At 37.7% G+C, this 21,339-nt stretch overlaps 1 protein-coding gene across 1 annotated transcript in view; it reads right to left on the bottom strand.

Annotated features, from left to right (window-relative positions):
- NUP133 (nucleoporin 133) overlaps positions 1–21,339 on the bottom strand; it is a 56,629-nt gene continuing 35,290 nt past the window's right edge. The window contains exons 19-26 of the mRNA XM_069484747.1: positions 21,092–21,225; positions 19,021–19,179; positions 17,236–17,371; positions 11,853–11,971; positions 10,297–10,377; positions 9,147–9,211; positions 5,357–5,445; positions 1–889 (exon numbers count right to left, since the gene is read on the bottom strand). Coding sequence (XP_069340848.1) covers positions 753–889; positions 5,357–5,445; positions 9,147–9,211; positions 10,297–10,377; positions 11,853–11,971; positions 17,236–17,371; positions 19,021–19,179; positions 21,092–21,225 — 920 coding nt within the window. The 3' untranslated portion in view covers positions 1–752. The remainder of the gene's footprint in view (positions 890–5,356; positions 5,446–9,146; positions 9,212–10,296; positions 10,378–11,852; positions 11,972–17,235; positions 17,372–19,020; positions 19,180–21,091; positions 21,226–21,339) is intronic.

Below are 21,339 nucleotides of genomic sequence, written 5' to 3'. Positions count from 1 at the left end.
GGCAAAGCGGCGGTGCAGGGAAAATCGTTCTGAAAAGACACAGGCTGACCCAATCCCCAGACTGAACGATGACAATTAGCCCTAATCCCATAAACTTATTATCAACATAATTTATAGATAGGTCAGAAGGCCACATAAATGTTTTATTCACTAAAATACTTTCATTAGTACTCATTTATGTAGAAAAATTTTACATGTTCCCAATGAATTCATCAGTTGCCAAGCTCATATGAGTTAGGCCCTCTTTGCTTTGGTTATTTGGCCCATGATAAATCAGCAAAATTTGGACATTTATCTTGCGAGATATTTCCCATTAGCCCTGATTTATTTTGGTCACCAAACACACTAGAGTCTCTTGGGTGCACAATATCCAGAGTCATAGCAATTTCAGAGACAATCTAGTGCAATCTTGTAATTTTTAGAGTTCTAAAAACTCTAAAAGCTCCATGTGATTTGCACATACAAGTAGCCAGAACCAGGAGGACACCAGAACCCCGGACCCAGTGAGAGTGAAAGGCAACGGTAACAAGCACATGAACAACAAGCGGCAAACTTCAGGTGGAAAAAAGGAGGAAACAAGATGTTGTAACTGAAAACCAAAATTATAATTACGTAACTACTTTATGTCAGCTTCCTTACCAAGTATAAAAAACTCAGCTATACATGTTATCAGATTGTACAAACTTTAAATGTTTATAATTTTTATAAGGACACACTTAAATTTTAGAAACAATGACCACTTTTAGAAAAAGTTACATTTGTCCGTGAACATAATATTCATAATTTGCTTTCAAAACAAACTCAAAGTAAGGATTGGACTTTAAGCTTCCGAGCTGATCTGCCTGTAGCAGGTCTCTGACCTCTGGAAGGTAGTCGCTGAGTTGGATGCCTGTGAACACGAACACAAAAAGTCGTTTATTTTTATAAAACTCTCAAATGAATTAAGATGATTGATGATAAAAACACCTGTGCTTCTATTTAAACTATAATGTCATTTTGCTCTTGGGAAACACTCTCTTCTAAATTCCTTCCATCTGTCAAACACACTTTCAAGTCTAACAATGTGACATTCTTCAGAGGCTGCTTTGAGTGTTTTTCCCCCTAGTGGTCAAAATAGCCACTCTATTTAAAGTCTCTAATTAGATCTGAAAGGTTTTCATCTTTTCCCACATACCATCAATGTGGAAGTTTTTAACTAAGAATAACTTGAAAACTAGTATTTCAAACAATTGCATGTTCTCTTATTCGGGGAATAAATGTAGTAGAGAAATACTATTATGAAAGCTAGCTATAGCATCTCAAAATGTATTACAGATTAAGTCTAAAATTAGATAGGCAAAAGAATTATTTCTTCACAGCTCATCCACAGAGCTGAAAAGCCAATGAAGACTAACTAAATGGGCTAAGTTGAGATCTGTGTAGCTACCAAAAATTATATACAATTTTCTCATTTGACAAAGAAAATTGGAGGAAGTTTTTAAATTAATAAGCAAATAACATTTATAATTTGTTACATTACCATAAGGTTCTAAAAATCAAATACTGCTTTTTAAAAAAGTATCCTCAAAGTGCCCAGCATCATTTAATCATTTTTTTTGTATTTAATTGTTATACAATAAAAATCCAGGTTAATAAATGTAATGATGCTAAATTTGAAACATCTGTATATCATTTATTATGATTAGCACTTTCAATAAATACTTTTTCCCTGTAAAATAGTATTACACTTATAAAGACATCACATTAATTTCTAAAAGATCAATTCTCTAAAAAAAACTTAAGATGTTATTTGACTCTTAAACTGCATGCCTTCTGTTCAGACCTAATATCTGATGGTTTCTTTTCTTTAGAGCAGGGCTGGAAACTCCAATGCCTGCAAAGGCTGGGCAGGCAACAGGGTCCACACGAATACAGGGGGCCAAGGGGCATCCTGGTAAACTCAGAGGTCTGGGGCAGACAAATCTTTGATTTTCAAGAAATCAGAAAATGACTTTTATAAGAACTATTCTTAACTGTTAAATGTTGGTAACTAGAAACAAATTTACACTCCATGTTAGGATATGTGCATTTTTGTTCTATATGCAGCGGTCCTCAACCTTTTGGCATCAGGGACGGTTTCAAGATGGAAGACAATTTTTCCACAGACTGGGGGTGGGGGGTGGAGGGATGGTTTGGGGACAATTCAAGCGCATTACACTTATTGTGCAGTCACCTCTCTGCTAATGATAACCTGTATTTGCAGCTGCTCCCCAGCACTAGCATCACCGCCTCAGCTCCACCTCAGGTCATCCATCAGGCGTTAGATTCTCATAAGGAGCGTGCAACCTAGCTCTCTGGTGTGTGCAGTCTACAGTAGGGTTCACGCTCCTGTGAGACTCCAACACAGCAGCTGATCTGACAGGAGGCAGAGCTTATGTGGCCACGAGAGCCAGGGGGAGCGGCCATACATACAGATGAAGCTTCTTCGCTCACCTCCTGCTGTGCAGCCCGGTTCCAACAGGCCATGGACCTGCAGCAGTCCAAGACCCCCAGAGGTTGGGGACCATAGCTATATGTATAATATACTTCAGGGAACATGGAAAAGCAAACCATGTGGTCATTTAAATATGTCTGCAGCATGCATTCGTCCCACAGGCGGAAGTAACTGTTGGGCCATCAGAGCTTATGAAATATAATGTGAGGTGATATGTATCGCCCTACCTTCAGAATCTGTCCTTTGAAAACATTTACTATTGTTCATGAAAGCCATGTTATCAAAAAGGTTCCAAAAATAAATGTCTTTTGCCTATAGTTATAATAAATATATATACCTTTTATTTCTACTTTTATTTATATAAAAATTCCTATAATATTAGTTTTTGTCCTTTGGTCAAAATTTAGTAATTACTTTTATAAAACTATGACTTCCCATGCTTGTTTTCCACCTATGTTTTATCTACCAAGAACAGCAAAAAATCGGACAAGTGTGGTGGCTCACGCCTGTAATCCTAGCACTCTGGGAGGCCGAGGCAGGAGCTTAGGAGTTCGAGACTAGCCCGAGCAAGAGCAAGACCCCGTCTCTACTAAAAAAAAAATACATAAAAAATTAGCCGGGCATGGTGGTGCATGCCTGTAGTCCCAGCTACTTGGGAGGCTGAGGCAGGAGGATCGCTTGAGCCCAGGAGTCTGAGGTTGCTGTGAGCTAGGCTGGAGACATGGCACTCTAGCCCGGGCAACAGAGTAAGACTCTGTGTCAAAAAAAAAAAAAAAAAAGAACAGCAAAAACTGCAAAGTCACCCTGAAATATTAGTGCTACATTCTCAATTATATGCAATTCAGTTCAGTGGCACTTTTACAAGTATCTCCTTTATAAAGATCATCAGATTTGGGTCCAAATGCATTCTAATAATCTATTAAGCTCAACTGGAGAATATCTCTAACAAGGGCAGAGAAATCAACCACATCCAATTATTTCTTTAAAGAAAAGGGAAAGCCTTATAGATATATTTTAGCTCTTCCTGAATTTCAAGTATTTTCTAGCAAAAGCAAAAGATTATTTCCTTTTGCTATATCCCTTCATTTAATTTTTAATTTTTATATTTTGACAATTAAAAGGTTTAACCTTCCTGTTATTTGCTCATTTTTGAAATCAAAAGCACTCATTAAATATCCTGTCAGTATGGGGTGATCAAGTGTCTATGTGCCAATTCTGCCCAAGTTCCGAGTAATTAGTTATGGAATTGCACCAGCTATAAAGGGAGACTAAAAATCTGAAAAGTAATTCATGGAGATCAATGTGGATAGGCTCTCAAACGAAAGCTTCTGGAACACACAGACTTTGCTTCTCTACCTCAGAACAGGATTTGTGTGGTTAATTCCACAGTACTTCTCTGAGGGCCCCTTCATGTCACTTGGTTAAGCTGGTGACTCCAAAATGGAGGACTGTCAACACAGGGTGGAGGGGGAGAGGGAATAGAATCAAGTACAGAGGAGTTGGAGCTCTGAATCTGCAAACAATTCTACATATTCAAGAACAAATGTTTATTGAGCAACTACTATGTTGCCAGGCAATGGGCTGGGCACATTTTACGTAGATGAAATAATGTATCTGGCAGATATATGTATAGAAAACATTCAAATGTATGTAAATGTCAACATGATAAATAAAATTTACAGTCAATTAAAGGACTAAACTTACAACAGCTTTTTGTCACAGTTTGTTTCTTCCAACCGCTATTAAAAATAGTATCCTTAAGCTCCACATGTACTCACCATCAAATTGGCATTAACTGACCAACACTTAAGTGCAAATATAGTAGTAACATTCATCGGGTGTTGGGCAGATGGGAGAGGAGAGGGGAGGGGTATATCCACACGTAATGGGTGCGGTGTGCACTGTCTGGGGGATGGACACGCTTGAAGCTCTGACTCGGGTGGGGCAAGGACAATACGCGTAACCTTAGCATTAGTACCCCCGTAATATGCTGAAATTGAAAAATAAAAAAATAAAAGACAATATAGTAGAAAAAAATTAGTATCCTTGTAAAGGTCAGAAAACTTTAGGTTAGCCTATTTTTTTGCATAGTGCCTGGATTTTGGCTTCACATATTTTCATCTAATAATTCCATAATAAATGAGTCACACTTTGTTGTGTGCAAATTCTCTCATTTCTTATCTAACATTCTCCATATTTTAAGTACCCAGTAGCATGAAAGGAGGTGAAAGTGAGTCTTCTCAAATCCATCCTTCCCTCAAGAACAAGCGTGGCATCCACCAAAGCCTCTTGACCTATCTGTGTCTTTATCAGTAAGTGGAATTTTGCTCGCTGCCTTAGATACATGTGCAAAACATACTCCCTCTTTCTTTCTTTTTATTTTGTTTCTAAATTAAATTTTAGAATGTTAATGTCTAAAGGGATTTGTAACAATTTTTTTAGTTTGTTCTCAAGAATAGTATAGTCAATTTAGTAGGGAATATACAAGAAAAAGTTTATATCTCATTTCAAATTTTCAATTTTCACACAGGAGTTAACTGAAAAATAAAAGGAAATGATTACTTCTGTCAGTACAGAGTTTCAGTGTCACAACCAATGTTTGTGCCCGGGCGGTCCTGACTGGTGTTCGTCATCCGTCCTGCATCAGCACAGTGACTTGGTTCTGCTGAGGCCGCCAGGGAGCTAGAGGGAGGGGGACTTTACCCCGGTACGTGCTCCCCCAGCACGGAGGGTGGGAAAGCCTTCCTTTTACTGTACACAGATCTAACTTTGAGTATAATATTGTTTTATCTTAAATGTCCCTGTCATTTTAGATCCCATTATTCTATAATTTCTAAAACTGAGAAGTGGTATTATAATTTCCAAGAGTAACAAACCACTTACCATCTTTCAAAAGTTTCTGTAAGATTTTCACAAATATACTCTCTTTAGACACTTCTATTGGATCATCTTTACCATCTGAACTGGACCAGCTAGAAAACAAAATCGTTATGAGGGGAAAATGAAATCATCGACAAAGCTGAAATAAATGACTTCCGTTTGCTATTGTGGTTGTGTTGGTGGCTGTAGGGGATGGAGAATCTGAGTTCTGTGAAACTATTTCAAATCATTTAAATACAGGAGCTTTAAATGTTGGATATAATTAACAGTCTCTACACTAGATACAAGATGCTACACTCAGGTAGCTAAGTCATCCAGTACAACCAAAACGTATTTGATTTCAAAAAAACAAGTAGTGAAATCTTAGCCAGGCTCGGTGGCTCACGTCTATAATCCCAGCACTCTGGGAGGCCGAGGCGGAAGGATCGCTTAAGCCCAGGAGTTTGAGGTTGCTGTGAGCTATGACGACACCACTGCACTCTACTGGGGGTGACAGAGAAAGAGTCTGCCTCAAAAAAAAAAAATAATAATAATAAAATTATAATTCTATTAGTAAGTAACAAATCTAGTATGGACCTCAAAGTATAATCTTTCAGAGCACAGGCAATAGTTACAATATATTACAACACACTCTGTTTTTTAAAAAAAGTAAAGTAGCAACCACTATCTGGTATAAAGTAAGAAGAGGAGCTTTTTTTTTTTTTTTTTGCTGAGACAGAGTCTCGCTCTGTTGCCTGGGCTAGAGTGCCATGGTGTCAGCCTAGCTCTCAGCAACCTCAAACTCTTGGGCTCAAGCGATCCTCCTGTCTCAGTCTCCAGAGTAGCTGGGACTACAAGCATGTGCCACCATGACCAGCTAATTTTTTTCTATATGTTTTTTGTTGTCCAGCTAATTTCTTTCTATTTTTAGTAGAGACGGGGGTCTTGCTCTTGCTCAGGCCGGTCTCGAACTCCTGACCTCGAGCGATCCACCCGCCTCGGCCTCCCAGAGTGCTGGGATTACAGGCGTGAGCCACTGTGCCTGGCCAGGAGCTTTCTCTATGTAGTTGGGACTATCTACTACTAAAATAAAAACCCACAAAACCACTGCTTTGTAATCAATGCATATATCCCACACGACACCTTAAGAAATTTTAATGCTGGTCACGGTGGCTCATGCCTGTAATCCTAGCACTCTGGGAGGCCGAGGCGGGTGGATCGCTCGAGGTCAGGAGTTCGAGACCGGCCTGAGCAAGAGCAAGACCCCGTCTCTACTAAAAATAGAAAGAAATTAGCTGGACAACGAAAATATATACATAGAAAAAAATTAGCTGGTCATGGTGGCGCATGCCTGTAGTCCCAGCTACTCGGGAGGCTGAGGCAGGAGGATTGCTTGAGCCCAGGAATTTGAGGATGCTGTGAGCTAGGTTGACGCCATGGCACTCTAGCCCTGGGCAACAGAGTGAGACTCTGCCTCAAAAAAAAAAAAAATAAAATAAAATAAAAAAAAGATTTTTAAACAAGAAGCCAAGACAAGGAATTCCAGTCAAAATGACAGTATCCTTTTATACAATAGGGATGGAACAAGAAATCACGTCAGCACAAAGCTTAATGCTTCAGAGGGTGGCCTCTAAGACCAAATTTAACAGCAATTTTAACTATTTGGGAGTGATTAGAGGAGGGAAGAAATGCTTTAGTAAAAATACCTCTTCTGTAATTTCTCAGCATAGGAAAAAGAAAAATTGTGAGTAGGAGAAGGCTTTAAGCATTCAAGTCATGCTCCCTTTAAAATTCTTTTCCTGGAAAGAATCCATTCCTACAACTGACGATGCTTAGTCCTTCTTTGCCACTGAATCATAACAGAAAACACCATTTCCATAGATGGAAATCCTCCTCTGCAAAAAGGAGGTGGTTGTGAGAAAGAAGTACCTAATAACTTAGAAAACAGCACTGACCCTCAACTTGCATTAACTTTTTATTTTTTTTTAAAGAACAAGTAGCTTGAAGTCTTGTTTGGCACAACTGGCCCAACTTCTGCAAAAATAAGGAACATATGTATTTCTATACAGACTGACAGTCTAAATTTTTTTTTTTTTTTTTTTTTTTTTGTTGAGACAGAGTCTCACTTTGTTGCCCAGGCTAGAGTGAGTGCCGTGGCGTCAGCTTAGCTCACAGCAACCTCAGACTCCTCGGCTTAAGCGATCCTACTGCCTCAGCCTCCCGAGTAGCTGGGACTACAGGCATGCGCCACTATGCCCGGCTAATTTTTTCTATATAGATTTTTAGTTGTCCATATAATGTCTTTCTATTTTTAGTAGAGACGGGGTCTCGCTCAGGCTGGTCTCGAACTCCTGACCTTGAGCAATCCACCCGCCTCGGCCTCCCAGAGTGCTAGGATTACAGGCGTGAGCCACCGAGCCCGGCCAAAATTTTGAAATCAAAAGTAGTGATTGGCCGGGCGTGGTGGCTCATGCCTGTAATCCTAGCACCCTGGGAGGCTGAGGTGGGAGGATCACTTGAGGTCCGGAGTTCGAGACCAGCCCGAGTAAGAACGAGACCCCGTCTCTACCAAAAATAGAAAAAATCAGCCAGCTGTGGTGGCGTGAGCCTGTAGTCCCAGCTACTGGGGGGCTGAGGCAGGAGGATCGTTTGAGCCCAGGAGTTTGAGGCTGTAGTGAGCTATGATGACACCACTGTAGCACTCTACCCAGGACGATAGAGTGAGACTCTGTCTAAAAAACAAGTAGTGATTTATTATACTTAGGACTTAGTGGTCTAAGTCGTTAGGCTATTCTTAATTATTAAGTTAAAAATTTAAGATTACAAATTTAAGCATTAACAGTTTCATAATGTGTTATATGTTACAATATAATTAGAAGGTTATAAAACCACTTCACATATGATATCATAATCTTCTTGTGATATTGAGAAATATACATTTGGTCTTTCTCTCAGTTTCCTGGCATACAATTTCTAAAATCCTCAGAATCTCCAAAGTGATGTCTTTTTGTATTCTAATGATTGACGAAAGGCTGCCAGCTTCTCGGTAGCTAAAAAATGGGGCTTGTTCACCAGAAAAACCAAGGCAGGATTAGAGGGTTAAGATGTTTGGCCCCACCACCTAACCTCCACGGAGGGTAGAGGGACTGAAGGTTAAGTTGATCACCAATGGCCAATAGTTTAATCAATCACGTCTACATAATGAAGCCTCCATAAATACTCCAGAGGACAGGGTTGGAGGAGCTTCCTGATAGCTGAACACACGGAGGTTCCTGGGGGGTGGCGTACTCTGAGTGTACACGGAAGCTCTGCACCCCTTCCCCATACCTTGCCCTAGGTATATCTTCATCTGTATCCTACGTAACACCCTTCATAATAGACTGGTAAACATATTTCCCTGAGTTCTGTGAGCTACCCTAGCAAAAATCGAACCCAAGGAGGGGGTCGTGAGAACCCGAGTTTGTAGCTGGTCTATCAGAAGCACAGATAAAACCACCTGGGGTACAGATCAGCATCAGCAGTAGGCGGCAGCCTTGTAGGACTGAGCCCTCAACCTGTGGGATCTGACGCCATCTCCAGGTAGACAGCGTCAGATGGAACTGAACGAGAGTTCAGGAGTTCAGCTGGTGTCTGCTGCAGAATTCGCTGCTTGCTTGGGACTTGGGGAGAAACTCACCCACACATTTGGTCACAGAAGTCTTCTGTGTTGATTGTTGTGGGTCGAGAGCAAACAAAAACTGTTTTTTTCCTCATACTTCCTAAAGAAGAGTCCCTTTCCAAAACCATATCTTAGATTCACACTATGAGAACTTACTTATCTCTCTGAAGAGCTTTGCAAAGGATTTCCAGTTTTAGATCATTTATATTTACATCTTCTTCCTTCAAAACAAGACAAAAAATTCTGATTAAATCCTGATTTTAAAAGAAATATGTGCTTAAATTTTTGTAACATCAACTCCTAATCCTGCATAAACATTGTTGCTTTAATTTGTGAATTTTTGAAAATTTCCTTTGCTGAAAGATAATAACACTACTTAGAAGAGTAAGCCAATTAATATCTGTGTGAATTAGTTTCAGATTACCCTGTGATAATCTGATTTTATCAGGAACCTTGAGAGGGTTAAGATTTTTAAACAAGGTAATGTACAAGTCAATATGTTATGTTTTGGGCTGGGCGCGGTGGCTCACGCCTATAATCCTAGCACTCTGGGAGGCTAAGGTGGGCAGATCGTTTGAGCTCAGGAGTTCGAGACCAGCCTGAGCAAGACCGAGACCTCATCTCTACTAAAAGTAGAAAGAAATTAGCTGGACAACTGAAAATATATAGAAAAAATTAGCCGGGCATGGTGGCACATGCCTGTAGTCCCAGCTACTCGGGAGGCTGAGGCAGGAGGATCACTTGAGCCCAGGGGTTTGAGGTTGCTGTGAGCTAGGCCAACGCCAAGGCACTCTAGCCCAGGCCACAGAGTGAGACTCTTGTCTCAAAAAAGAAAAAAAAAAAGCATGTTATGTTTTTAAAATTTATCAAACTACCTTCAACTGCATGGCCAGGTAATAGAATTACTTATCCTACAGAGTTTTCACTATAACCTTTTGAAAGCTGAGAAAACAGCCTCTTTTAAAGTGAACACTATGAAGAATACATCAATAAAGCAACATATCAGATTCAAAAACTAATGACAATAAATGAAAGAGGAAAAATACCTCAGGACTTCTGAAAAACATTTTTTATTTGTGCACAGAAAAAGACATCTGGGCATGTGTGAGAGAATGATCAGAAAACAGAGTCTCTTGACGGCTTTTCTAAAGGGCTGTATTCATTCTAAGAGTTAGGATAGCTGAAGCAGAGATAGAGCCCTTTTTCATTAACACATTTTCATGATTGACTAAAAGAGGTATTATCCTCCTCTTTTTATTAGCGTACGTATTCAGTTGCCTGAGATCATCTCAAGTGACTTTCTTACCTCATCAATATATTCCAGCAAGTCCAAAGCTTTCTTGAAATCATATTCATTAGCTCTTCTGTTTTCCTCACAGATATATAGCTATGACAAGTTAAAATAAGGAGATTATTTTAAGTAATCATGTAACTAATACTAGAGAAATTTATGAAGAAGTCATTATCTTTTAAGTAAGTTGTAGGTATTTCTATAATAAAGAACAGTCTCACATTTGGAAACTACATTCCACCTATCTCACAATAAACTGTCTTTTTAAAAATACATATCTTAAGCCAGTTAATTTGCATAACTTGGTACATATACTTCTTAAATGTCAAAAAATTTATATTCTTAACGATCAAGGAGATAGTATCTACATTTCAGTATCCTTTTGAACATAATCTTTGAAATAAATTGCTGCCCTTGCACTTTGAAAACTGCTTATAATGCTTCTGAAATGCTGCCTTTTTAAACAGCTTTAAAAATTGAGATCTGTGATAAAGCATGTAGTTGGTCTATAGTTCACTTAAAAGATAAGAAAATACATGGCAACATATTACCAATGGTTATCCCTGGTTAGTTAGATTATAACTGACTGCATATTCATTTCTGTATTCTTCAAATTTCCTGTAACTTTATGATCAGAAAAATGCTTCCCTTATTAAAAATTTCAATTTGAATTTTTCCTACCTTCCTTTTCCAACAACTATTTATAACAAATTTCATTTTTAAAGATTATGTATAATCCTTTAATGGCAACAATATTCAAACCATTTCAGAAAAAAGCTATCAGCTTGTTTTCATTGGCTTACGATACTTTAAAAAACAGAACTTTATTTCATTGTTCTTGAGCATCCTTTTTTCTCCATAATCTCTGAAATTGGAATGTAGTATTAAAATTGATGGTGCATCAAAGTAAAATTGGCACTACATTTTTCCCTCCTAGTGATATATAGCTTTCGAAATTAAATACATGCTCTATCAGGAGAAGCTGTTGTGAGCTCGATCACAGCAGGAAATGTGCTACTAATAATGGATAAAATATTAAGGTTTTGTAACTGTTCGCTTTCTTTTTCACATAATTAGGGCAAATTCAAGGTGACCCTACACCGTCACTCTGGCTTTGAGTACGGCAGAGTGAAGGCTGCCAGGCGTACATTAACACCACCGCCACCCTCTCCGGGCGGCTGCCCTCAGGGATGTGCCTGGTTGCAGGGGAAAGCGGTGAGGCTGCCACTTCCAGGCCACGCAAATCCAGTTCTTTAAACTACTTTTCTTCAATAAATGTATTTTCAGAAGAGCCTGAAAAGTAATGTTTTGGGGAAATAAAGTTACCTCATGGTACGTATTTGTCCTATACTAGAAAAACAAAATACAAGTAATTTCCCCTGGTCATCTAGATATGCACCTTCCGGACCAGGCGGAGGTGTATGGGGAGCTTCCAACAACTCTTTCTGGGGGAAGGTTTTCAGGAAGGTAGGAAATAAAGACGACTCCTCTTAGGACCTATATTACAAGGCCCAACAAACTGACGGTATTTCGAGTTTAAGAAATGGTGGAAGGATTTGGAAAGCACATACGCCAATGAGTTGCGGTGCAGTCAACACTGGCATTGCGCTGAGATTTAGCTGTTTCTCTGCTAGCAGCTGTTCAGGCAGAGTCTCCTGGTGCAATAGGAAGCGCTCCTGCTCGGCCATTTCTAGCATTCAGGATGAGGGAGAGAGAGAGAGAGAGAGAGAGAGAGAGAGACAGAGAGAAAATGATGGAACTTTCACTTTTGCTGTCATAAAACAAATCTGAATTAAAAAGAAAAAAAATCAACAGTTCTAAAGGTAATCCCATTGCTATTTAATGATCTTAGAATGTTATTAATTCTACTTATTCTTGATTGCTGATTACATTAACATATTCATAATTCGATCCAAGTAATGTGAATTATCACAGCAACCAGAAATAGGCGGGGGAGAGAACTGTTAAGGAAATACATTCTACTGCTTGAAGAAGTTGCAGAGCAGATGGCTATTTCATTAAGCTGTAAGTTCCCCAAATGTGAGATCTCTCAGTCCTATTTTATGGTAACTCGGAAAAGTTCTTTTCACCAGAGTTTATAGTATATGGCTGACCCATGAACAACTGGGGGGGAGGGGTTAGGGACGTGAAAATCTGAGTATAACTTTTGATTACCCAAAAACTTAACTTCTGCTGTTGGTGTAGCTGCAGTGATCACTGCATACATTTCCTTCTCTCTCTAACAATGGTCCCTATGCTGGATTCATTTACCTTGAAATGAGGCAACCACAGGACCTCAATCTACAGGACATTATCAAACAATTCAACTTTTTCTTGTAATGTCAAGACTTTTCTCTGCTTCTTGGGAGCACTTCCGGCATCACTAGTGGCACTTCATATGGGTCCCAAGATGTTACTCAAAGTTTACCGTATGCACTAAACACGATGAAACATGTGAGAACTGTGAGAGGTCACTTTTTACTGTAATATGCAATTTACTGTGGAGACCAACTTCTCACTCGGAAACAATCAGCATCACATGAGCTCACCACAATAGCAACAGGAGTTGGCTACAGAATTATTACAGTAGTACAGTATGTACTACAGTTAATTTTATGCAGTTACGATTTAATACTGTATCTTTATGTTTGTTTACATTTCTCTCCACTAGGAATGGCACCATGTACAGTCTTTTTGTAAGTTTTGATAAATTTTAACTTTTTATAATAGGTTTGTATATATTTTATGGTAGTAAATGATAAAATAGACTAGTATCTACATATATTTTATGCATTCATGACATACCTTTTTCTTAATTTTTTGTATATTTCTAGGCTACATGGTTTGTCTGCTTTTTCAAATTGCTGAAAATCTCCAAAAAATTTTCTAATACATTTACTGAAAACAATCCACATGTAAGTGGACCCATACAGTTCAGTCCTGTGTTGATCAAGGGTCAATTGTAGTTTTATTTGCAAAGGGAAATGATTTAAAAGGTACTGTGGGCGTATCACAAGAAAAATAAAACCTGGAAAAATGCGCACCAAATCTGCTAACAAGGGTTATCTCCATTGGACGAGGTGACGGGGACTCTGCTTGCCACCAACTCTCCAGGCTGCAGCCTATGACCTGGCTCTGCCCAGGAGAATGTGCTAGGTTGTAGGAAAAACGGTGAAAATTGCTATGTGTCCTCATAAACACAGCAGTCACAGCAAAACTGAGTGACCAAAGCACAGATATTTTTATTCAAATCCTGGCAGCGTTCCACATGATCCCAATTTTGGAAAAATTAAATGGAACATTTCTGTGTATTTCCATACCTAGAAAAACAGACTGAGAGGATATTTATAAAACGGTAACAGTAGCTATCTCTGGGGAAGTGGGATTATAAACAAGTTACTTTTTTATTGTGAGGTTTTTTTTTCTATAATTTATACATTTTCCATAAGGAATTTTTTTTCAAGTTTTCTTATTTCAGCATATTACAGGGGTACAAATGTTTAGGTTACATATATTGCCTTTGTCCCGCCCAAGTCAGAGCTTCAGGCGTGTCCATCCCCCAGATGGTGTGCACTGCACCAATCAGGTGCGTTTATTCCCATGTCCTCCTCCCCCTCCTTCCTGCCGACACCTGATGAATGTTACTGCTATATGTGCACTTAAATGTTGATCAGTTAATACCAATTTGATGGTAAGTCCATGTGGTGCTTGTTTTGCCATCCTTGTGGTACTTCACTTAGTCGAATGGGCTCTAGCTCTATCCAGGATAATGCAAGAGGTGCTAGATCACCATAGTTTTTTGTGGCTGAGTAGAACTCCATGGTACACATATACCACATGCTATTAATCCACTCAGGTATTGATGGGTTGTTCCACATCTTTGCAATTGTAAATTGTGCTGCTATAAACATTCTAGTGCAGATGTCTTTTTTATAGAATGTCTTTTGTTCTTTTGGGTAGATGCACAGTAATGGGATTGCTGGATCAAATGGTAGTTCTACTTGTAGCTCTTTGAGCTATCTCCATATTGCTTTCCACAGAGGTTGTACTAGTTTGCAGTCCCAAATAAGGAATTATTAATACAGCCAGGAAAGTTATTTTTAAAAAGCCTATTTTACTCCCTATCATTAGATACATCATGATAACAGTCTGTAGAAATTACCAAAACCTTAAAATATTCCCATTGTGTTAAGAAAACAAAAGCTAAGAAGTAATCAATTGAAAAACAATGACCAGAGTTCCAATATGTGGGAGGAGAAAACAAGAAATAAGAAAGTCCTGTGTTAAAATATTTCAATTAACATGATCTGTCATCTCTGGTGGCCAAGCTAAAAATATGGCTCCCCTTTCAGACTATCAGCCAGGCTACAGAATGAACATAAACGCACTTTCTCCCCAACAACAGGGACTACTAGTGCAAAAAAATAAAAAAGATTGAAGATTCTCCTGAGTAGTAAAAAATAATTTCAATAATAAAAGTATTGAGCACTTCACATGCAAAAGCCATTTTTCTCTAACAACATATTGTCCTTGACCCTTACAACTACCTGTATCATAGATGAAGAAACTGAGGTTCAGAAGATAAATCTACTAATCAAGGCCACAAAGTTACTAAGTTCTGGAGGAAATATTTGAATTCCAGATTCTTTCCATTTCACCCACTCCCTCAAAGGGAAAAAAAGTGACAGGACTATATAATTTGAACCCAGATCCCAGAGGCTGGAATCTCTGTGGCTAAGCCATGCAACCAAATATCCATACTTGCATATACTTCACCCCTGACCACATAGTTTAGATTTCCCCCTCCAATTTTTATTTTGAAAAATTCCAAACCTACAGAAAATTTTCAAGAATACAATGTGCACCGTGTAGCCTCAATTTAAAGTCACTTGATGTTAACATTCTGTGCCCTTTGCTTTCTCTCTTCTTTTTTTTCTCTCTCTCTCTGGGTATTCTTTTTCCTAATCATATGAAAGTTGAAGACATCATATTTCATTTCTAAATACTCAGCATGTATCTCCAAAGAACAAGGACATTTAACCACAATATCATTATCAGGCCTATGGAATTTAACAACAATACAGGACTATCACCTAATATTAAGTATTCCAAATTTTCCTAGTTGTCCCCCAAATATTCATCCCAGTTGTTTTGGTTATTTTGGGGGTGATCCAGGATTCAATCAAGAAACTCGCACTGCATTTTATTATGTGTCCTATCTTTTAGGTTCCTTTATCTAAAACAACCTCCTGCCTTTTTGTAACTTCCATGTTATTAAAATTTTGAGGAGTCCAGGCTGACGGTATTGTAAAATGTCCCACCATCAGGATATATCTGATTGTTCCCTTGTGATTAGATTTAGTTTGAAGATTTCTGGCGATGACACAGGCGATGGTATTTACTGCCATGTTACACCCCTTCACGACGTACACAGTGTGGGTTTGATTTTTGTCGGTGACAGTGCATTCCATCTGTGTGCTGATACTCTGAAAACGTGGGAATGAATATCCTGTTCCCCTAACCCCTAAATGCAGTGGTTTCAGCATCCTTTGATGACTTCTATCATTCTTTTTACACTTATTACTTTGCATTCTTCTGTAAAGAAGCATTTTACTGACCCCTTTGGTTATCATTGTGGATTCATGGATTTTTCTTTTATAAACTATACAGTATAATCCTTTACTATCATTCTTTTTGATGTTTGAATTATCCCCAAACTTGGCTAGTGGGAGCTACTCAAGGCTCTTGTGTTCTTTTGACATCTCTACATTAACCTTGTTTTCTGGCCCAGTAAGGCTCTCCAAAATGATTTTCTTCAATATGTCCTCATTTCCTTTTATTGGAAAATGGTATTAATAGTTAGAAACCAAAATATGGAACTAGGTATACTCATGCTACCAGGGTGTCATTGCTTTTAGGCTCTTTCAGTGGAAAGAGCCTAAATATATTTATGGGGTACAATGTGATGTTTCAGTATGTGTATACATTGTGTACTGATCGTACCAAGGTAAGTAGCATATTCATCGTCTCAAACAAGAAAATACATTTTTTAAAAAAATCAGATTCTGTTATCTCCAAATCTGGTATCTCCAAATCAAATGCAATAATACAGAGTTCTTTCTCACCTCCTTTCTATATTTGTATCTCCCTCTTCCCTGGCTCTCAAAAATAATAGCAGTGTCCCTTGATATCCACAGGTGATTGATTCTAGGACCCCCAAAGATACCAAAATACTCAAGGCCCTTCTATAAAATGATGTAGTATTTGCAAATAACACACACATCCTCACATATACTTTAAATCATTTCTACATCATTTGTAATACCTAATATAATGTAAATAGTTGTACTGATTTTTAAATTTGCATTATTCTTATTTTGTATTGTTATTTTTTATCATGTTTTTTTCCCCCCAAATAATTCAGTCTGTGGTTGGCTGAACCTGCAGATGTGGAACCCATGGATATGGAGGCTGACTGTACTATATCTAATCATTTTCTCAAACTACAACATACACAAAATAGTTCCAGAATTTCTGCACCAATGCCACTACCTACAAAAAACCCATTGTGTAAAGGTCAAGGTTTCTTTGTATTCTTTTGCCCTTAGAATATGTATCTATAAGGGTGGATAACCAGAGTTCTGAGTTCAAAATCATTTGAATGTATTCTTTAGGAATTCTTATTTAAAATACAAATAATTTTTCTCTCTCTCTCAAAAAAAAAAAAGAATCCCAAGTATATAATTGAGTAACTATAAATGAACATTAATTTCTCTGTTTAGTTGTTGAGAATAAATAAATAAATACATGGACATTGATAAAAGTATTCCTCTTAAAGTAGAGAAAGGTCCTGTTTTTAACAGATCCTGTTAACTGATGATAAGAACACATCATAAGAATTAATTGATAGCATGACCAATTTGTATATCTTCTTAATCAAATTCTTTCTTTTACCTTCAATTTTTTCTTGGAGTACATCCTCTGAAAAGTCTGAAGCTAATGCAGCCAATTTACTCAAGCCGAGAAGGGTTTTTTTCTTTGCAAAGTAACGAGTTTCCATGTTTGCCAAACCCAGAAGTGTTGCATGAGCCTATAACAAAATATGAAAACCATAAGATCCCGGGTACCAATTCAAGCTGAAATAAAGGTCAAGTATTAATACATCCCAAATTGTTTTTCCCCCTAAGCCATACAAAAGACAAGTTGATAGTTAGTAAACCTAAGAACTGATCACTGCCATACACCGAGACTAATTACACACCAAAATATCAACCACTCACACTAATTACTGGGAAAAGAAACATATACAAAACATCTGCTCTAAAACAACTGCAGATTCAACAGAACATGCTATCAAGAATAAACTTTAAAATCAGTGTGCTGCTTTTACTCATAATATATTTGTATTACAAGAACATACTCATTACCAAAAAAGGCCAATGACCATTATATACACGCTAACAAATTTTTGTGATTTTATTGATAGCCAAATCACAATGGACTATATATTTTTTGATATTAGAAATAATGGCAATACCACCATAAATCAAGAAGAATGCTTTAAGTAAATTATGTGAGAGAATAGGAAGTATACATTTTAAATCTATACGTGTTTTATAAAAAATTTCAAATTTTTTCGTTATAAATTGACAAATTATAATTATATTATTTATGGGCACAAAGTGATGTTATACTATACGCAGACAATGTGCAATAATTGATCAAGCTAATTAACATACCCATCACCTCACTTATCATTTTTTGTGATGAAAATATTTGAAATTTATTCTTAGCTATTCTGAAATATATAATACACTATTATTAACTTTAGTCACCATGTTGTGCAATATATCTCAAAAAATGTCCTCCCATCTAACTGAAACTTTGTACCCTTTGACCAGCATCTCTCCATTGCCCTCAACTTCCAGCCTCTGACAACCACCATTCTACTCTCTGCTTCTGAGTTCAATTGCTTTAGAGTCAATGTGTAAGCAAGGTGATGTGGCATTTGTCTTTCTGTGTGCTTTTCTGATTTTCACTTGGTATAATGTCTTCCACCTTCATCCACGTGTTGCAAAGGACAGAATTTCCTTCTTTTAAAAAACTGAATATCATTCCATTGTATATTATATATACCACATTTTCTTTATCCACTCATGTTGATGGACACATAGGTTGATTACACAACCTGTGTGTTGTGCATAGAGCTGCAATGAACCTGGGAGTGCAGATTATCTCTCTGACACACTGGTTTCAAATCCTCTGGACACATACCCGGAAGTGGGATTGGTGGATCACATGATAATGCTATTTTTAATTTTTTGAGGAACCTACACACAGTGTGCCATATGGCTGTACTAATTTACATTCCCATCAACAGTGTACCAGGGTTCTCTTTTCTCCACAGGCTCTCCAACATGTTATCTTTCATCTTTCTGATAACAGCCATTCCGACAGGTGTAAGATATTTCATTATGGTTTTAATTTGCATTTCTCTAATGATCAGTGATGTTCAGCATTTTTTTCATATACTTGGTTGGCCATTTGTATGTCTGTCTCTTTGGGTCTTTTGCCCATTTTTTAATCAGCGATTGAGCTGCGTTCCTTATATATTTTGTATAGTGTCCCCCTTGTCAGGTCTATGGTTATCAGTAGTACTTTAATTACTAAAAATTAAACTAACTAAAATTACCTAAATAAATTGCATTCATCTGCTCCATATAACTGAATCCTTCTTACCTTTTCTAATTCTTGGCTATTAATTTCATGCAACCAACTGAGATGTTCATGAGATTGCAAAAAATTCGCCAGATGTCCATGGTGAGAAATGGGCTGAGAGAGCAGTTTGCCTCGCTTTCCCTTCTCCAGATACCAACGGAAGAGAAAGTCTGAAAAATTCTACAAATGATAGAGCCAAGAATCCATTAATATTTAATGACATAGTTTTAAAAATACAATTTGTGATAATATAATGGGCCTCTAAAATAGAAATCCTATCTTAAACGATCATTTCCTGTACTGTAGGATCACTAATTTGACAAATAAGTAAATAAATTCAGATTCAGAAGGGTACCCTGCTCAGGATCACCAAGGCAGTTAATGGCAGAACCCAGATGTGTGTTGGCCAGTGTGATAGCCAATGGCCACACATAGCTGTTTAAACTTAAATTTAAAATAATAAATTAAAATTAAAAAGTCAGTTCCTCAGGCACGCCAGCCACATTTCAAGTGCTCAATAGTCACATGTGGCCAGTGGCTCCCATTTTGGACACACTGTATATAAACATCATTTCCATTATCACCGAAAGGTCCACTGGACCGCCAAGACTAGAACATTCCAGAATGAAAGGCTCAGGACTAGAATTCTGCCAGCTGGCCACATGGGTTGGCACAATAAGTTGGAACCTAGAAAGGTCCAAACACCCAGCCAGCTTTCTCCCAGGGTGTTTGCTCAGTGGTGTGTAGGCTGAGAGGGAAAGGAAGATGAAAATGTCCTATAGTTTCAGTGGTTAAGAGGTTCTTCCACTAAAACGGGGATCCTGCTATGAAAACTATGAAAACAAGTGTCTCCCCAAAAGACTTCTGAAACCAGAAATGAAATGAATGTAATAAAAGCTGAGACCAAGCCCTGGCCCACTTCTATTCCTGACAAACAGTGATCTGCCTCTCACCTAAATTGCCTAAAAGAGAAAGAGGAAAACCCTCCCAGGGAAAAAATAACATCAATTTCCATCTTTACGGTTCTTTTGTGTATCACATCTAAAATACAATAATTATCAGACATAAGAAGCAGAAAAATATGGCTTAAGTAACGTAAAAAGCAGGGAACAGAAACAGACCCAAGAATGATCAGATTTTAGATTTATCACAGAAGACTCTGAAATAACTGTTAAACATATTAAAGAAAAAAACCAAAAATGGGTGGAAAATGTCAACAGAGAACTGGAATCCATAAAAAGAATTAACAAATCACGATCGGTATAATACTGCAACAATACTTTAGCACTACTGTAAAATACTAGAAAATTCATGTCCAACAATGGGCATTGATCAAATAAAATAAGTCTCACCCTGTCAATGAAATACTATGATATTAAAAATGCTGCTGTAGAATATTTAATGATATGGACAAATGTTTGCTATGTATTAAGTGAAAAAAGCAGTTGACAAAACATGTCTGCTTATAATACATAGAGTAGAAAGAGTGGAAGAATATAAACCAAATGTTTAAAAGGTTCTCTCTGGGTGGCAGAATTATGAGTTTTTATTTATAGTAGTTTTCTGAATTTTATATATCACTTTTGTAGTAAGAAAAAATTAAGCTTTTACATAGCAATCAACTGACTGAATAAACCGGATTTAACAAACAACTTAAATTCACCTAGACAGTGTCATAACGGGAACTTTTTTAAAAATAGGAGGCACGATATCAAACGCAAAGAAAACAGGAATATTAGGTATATATAAATCTAAGGTCTCCAAAAGTAGTATCCTATACTCCCAAGTATCTTCTGTTTAAATTTTTAAAACTTTACCAATATCCGTCTACCTAAGTACTTTTACTGTAACTAAAAAATAAAAGGACAGAAATGAAAGTTTTAACATATTTTCCAAAGGTCCAAGAATCTTTTAGTAGCAATTAAAGAACTGTTTGCCAAAACTGACAAGGAAACATAACATACAAATTAGTATCTTCTCATCACAGTTAACTACAAAAAGATCGTGTCATATTCCAAAAGCCCCGATTACAGATCTGAAGAAGCAATGCCTTACAACAGGGCCCACTGGCCACACGCCCCACCCCCGTCACCTGGTCGGCAAACTGGGTCATGTAGCGCTGCAGTCGGCTCTGGTTGTCCGTCTGCTCACACATTTGTACCAAGATGTCGAAGTCACAGTATTTCTCTGCTAGAGAAGCAGCCCACTGATACTGGCCTAGTGCGACTGTGGAAATGAGAACAGATGGGGAAAAATCCTGTTAGCAAAACTTAAAATATGTAATAAAAAATATTACTGGAAATTTTACCTTCATTCCTACTAAGAATCATCAAGGGAATG

Source organism: Eulemur rufifrons, chromosome 11 (assembly GCF_041146395.1).
Source record: "Eulemur rufifrons isolate Redbay chromosome 11, OSU_ERuf_1, whole genome shotgun sequence".
Classification (NCBI taxonomy): Eukaryota; Metazoa; Chordata; class Mammalia; order Primates; family Lemuridae; genus Eulemur; species Eulemur rufifrons.
This window is presented reverse-complemented; position numbering and strand designations above follow the sequence as displayed.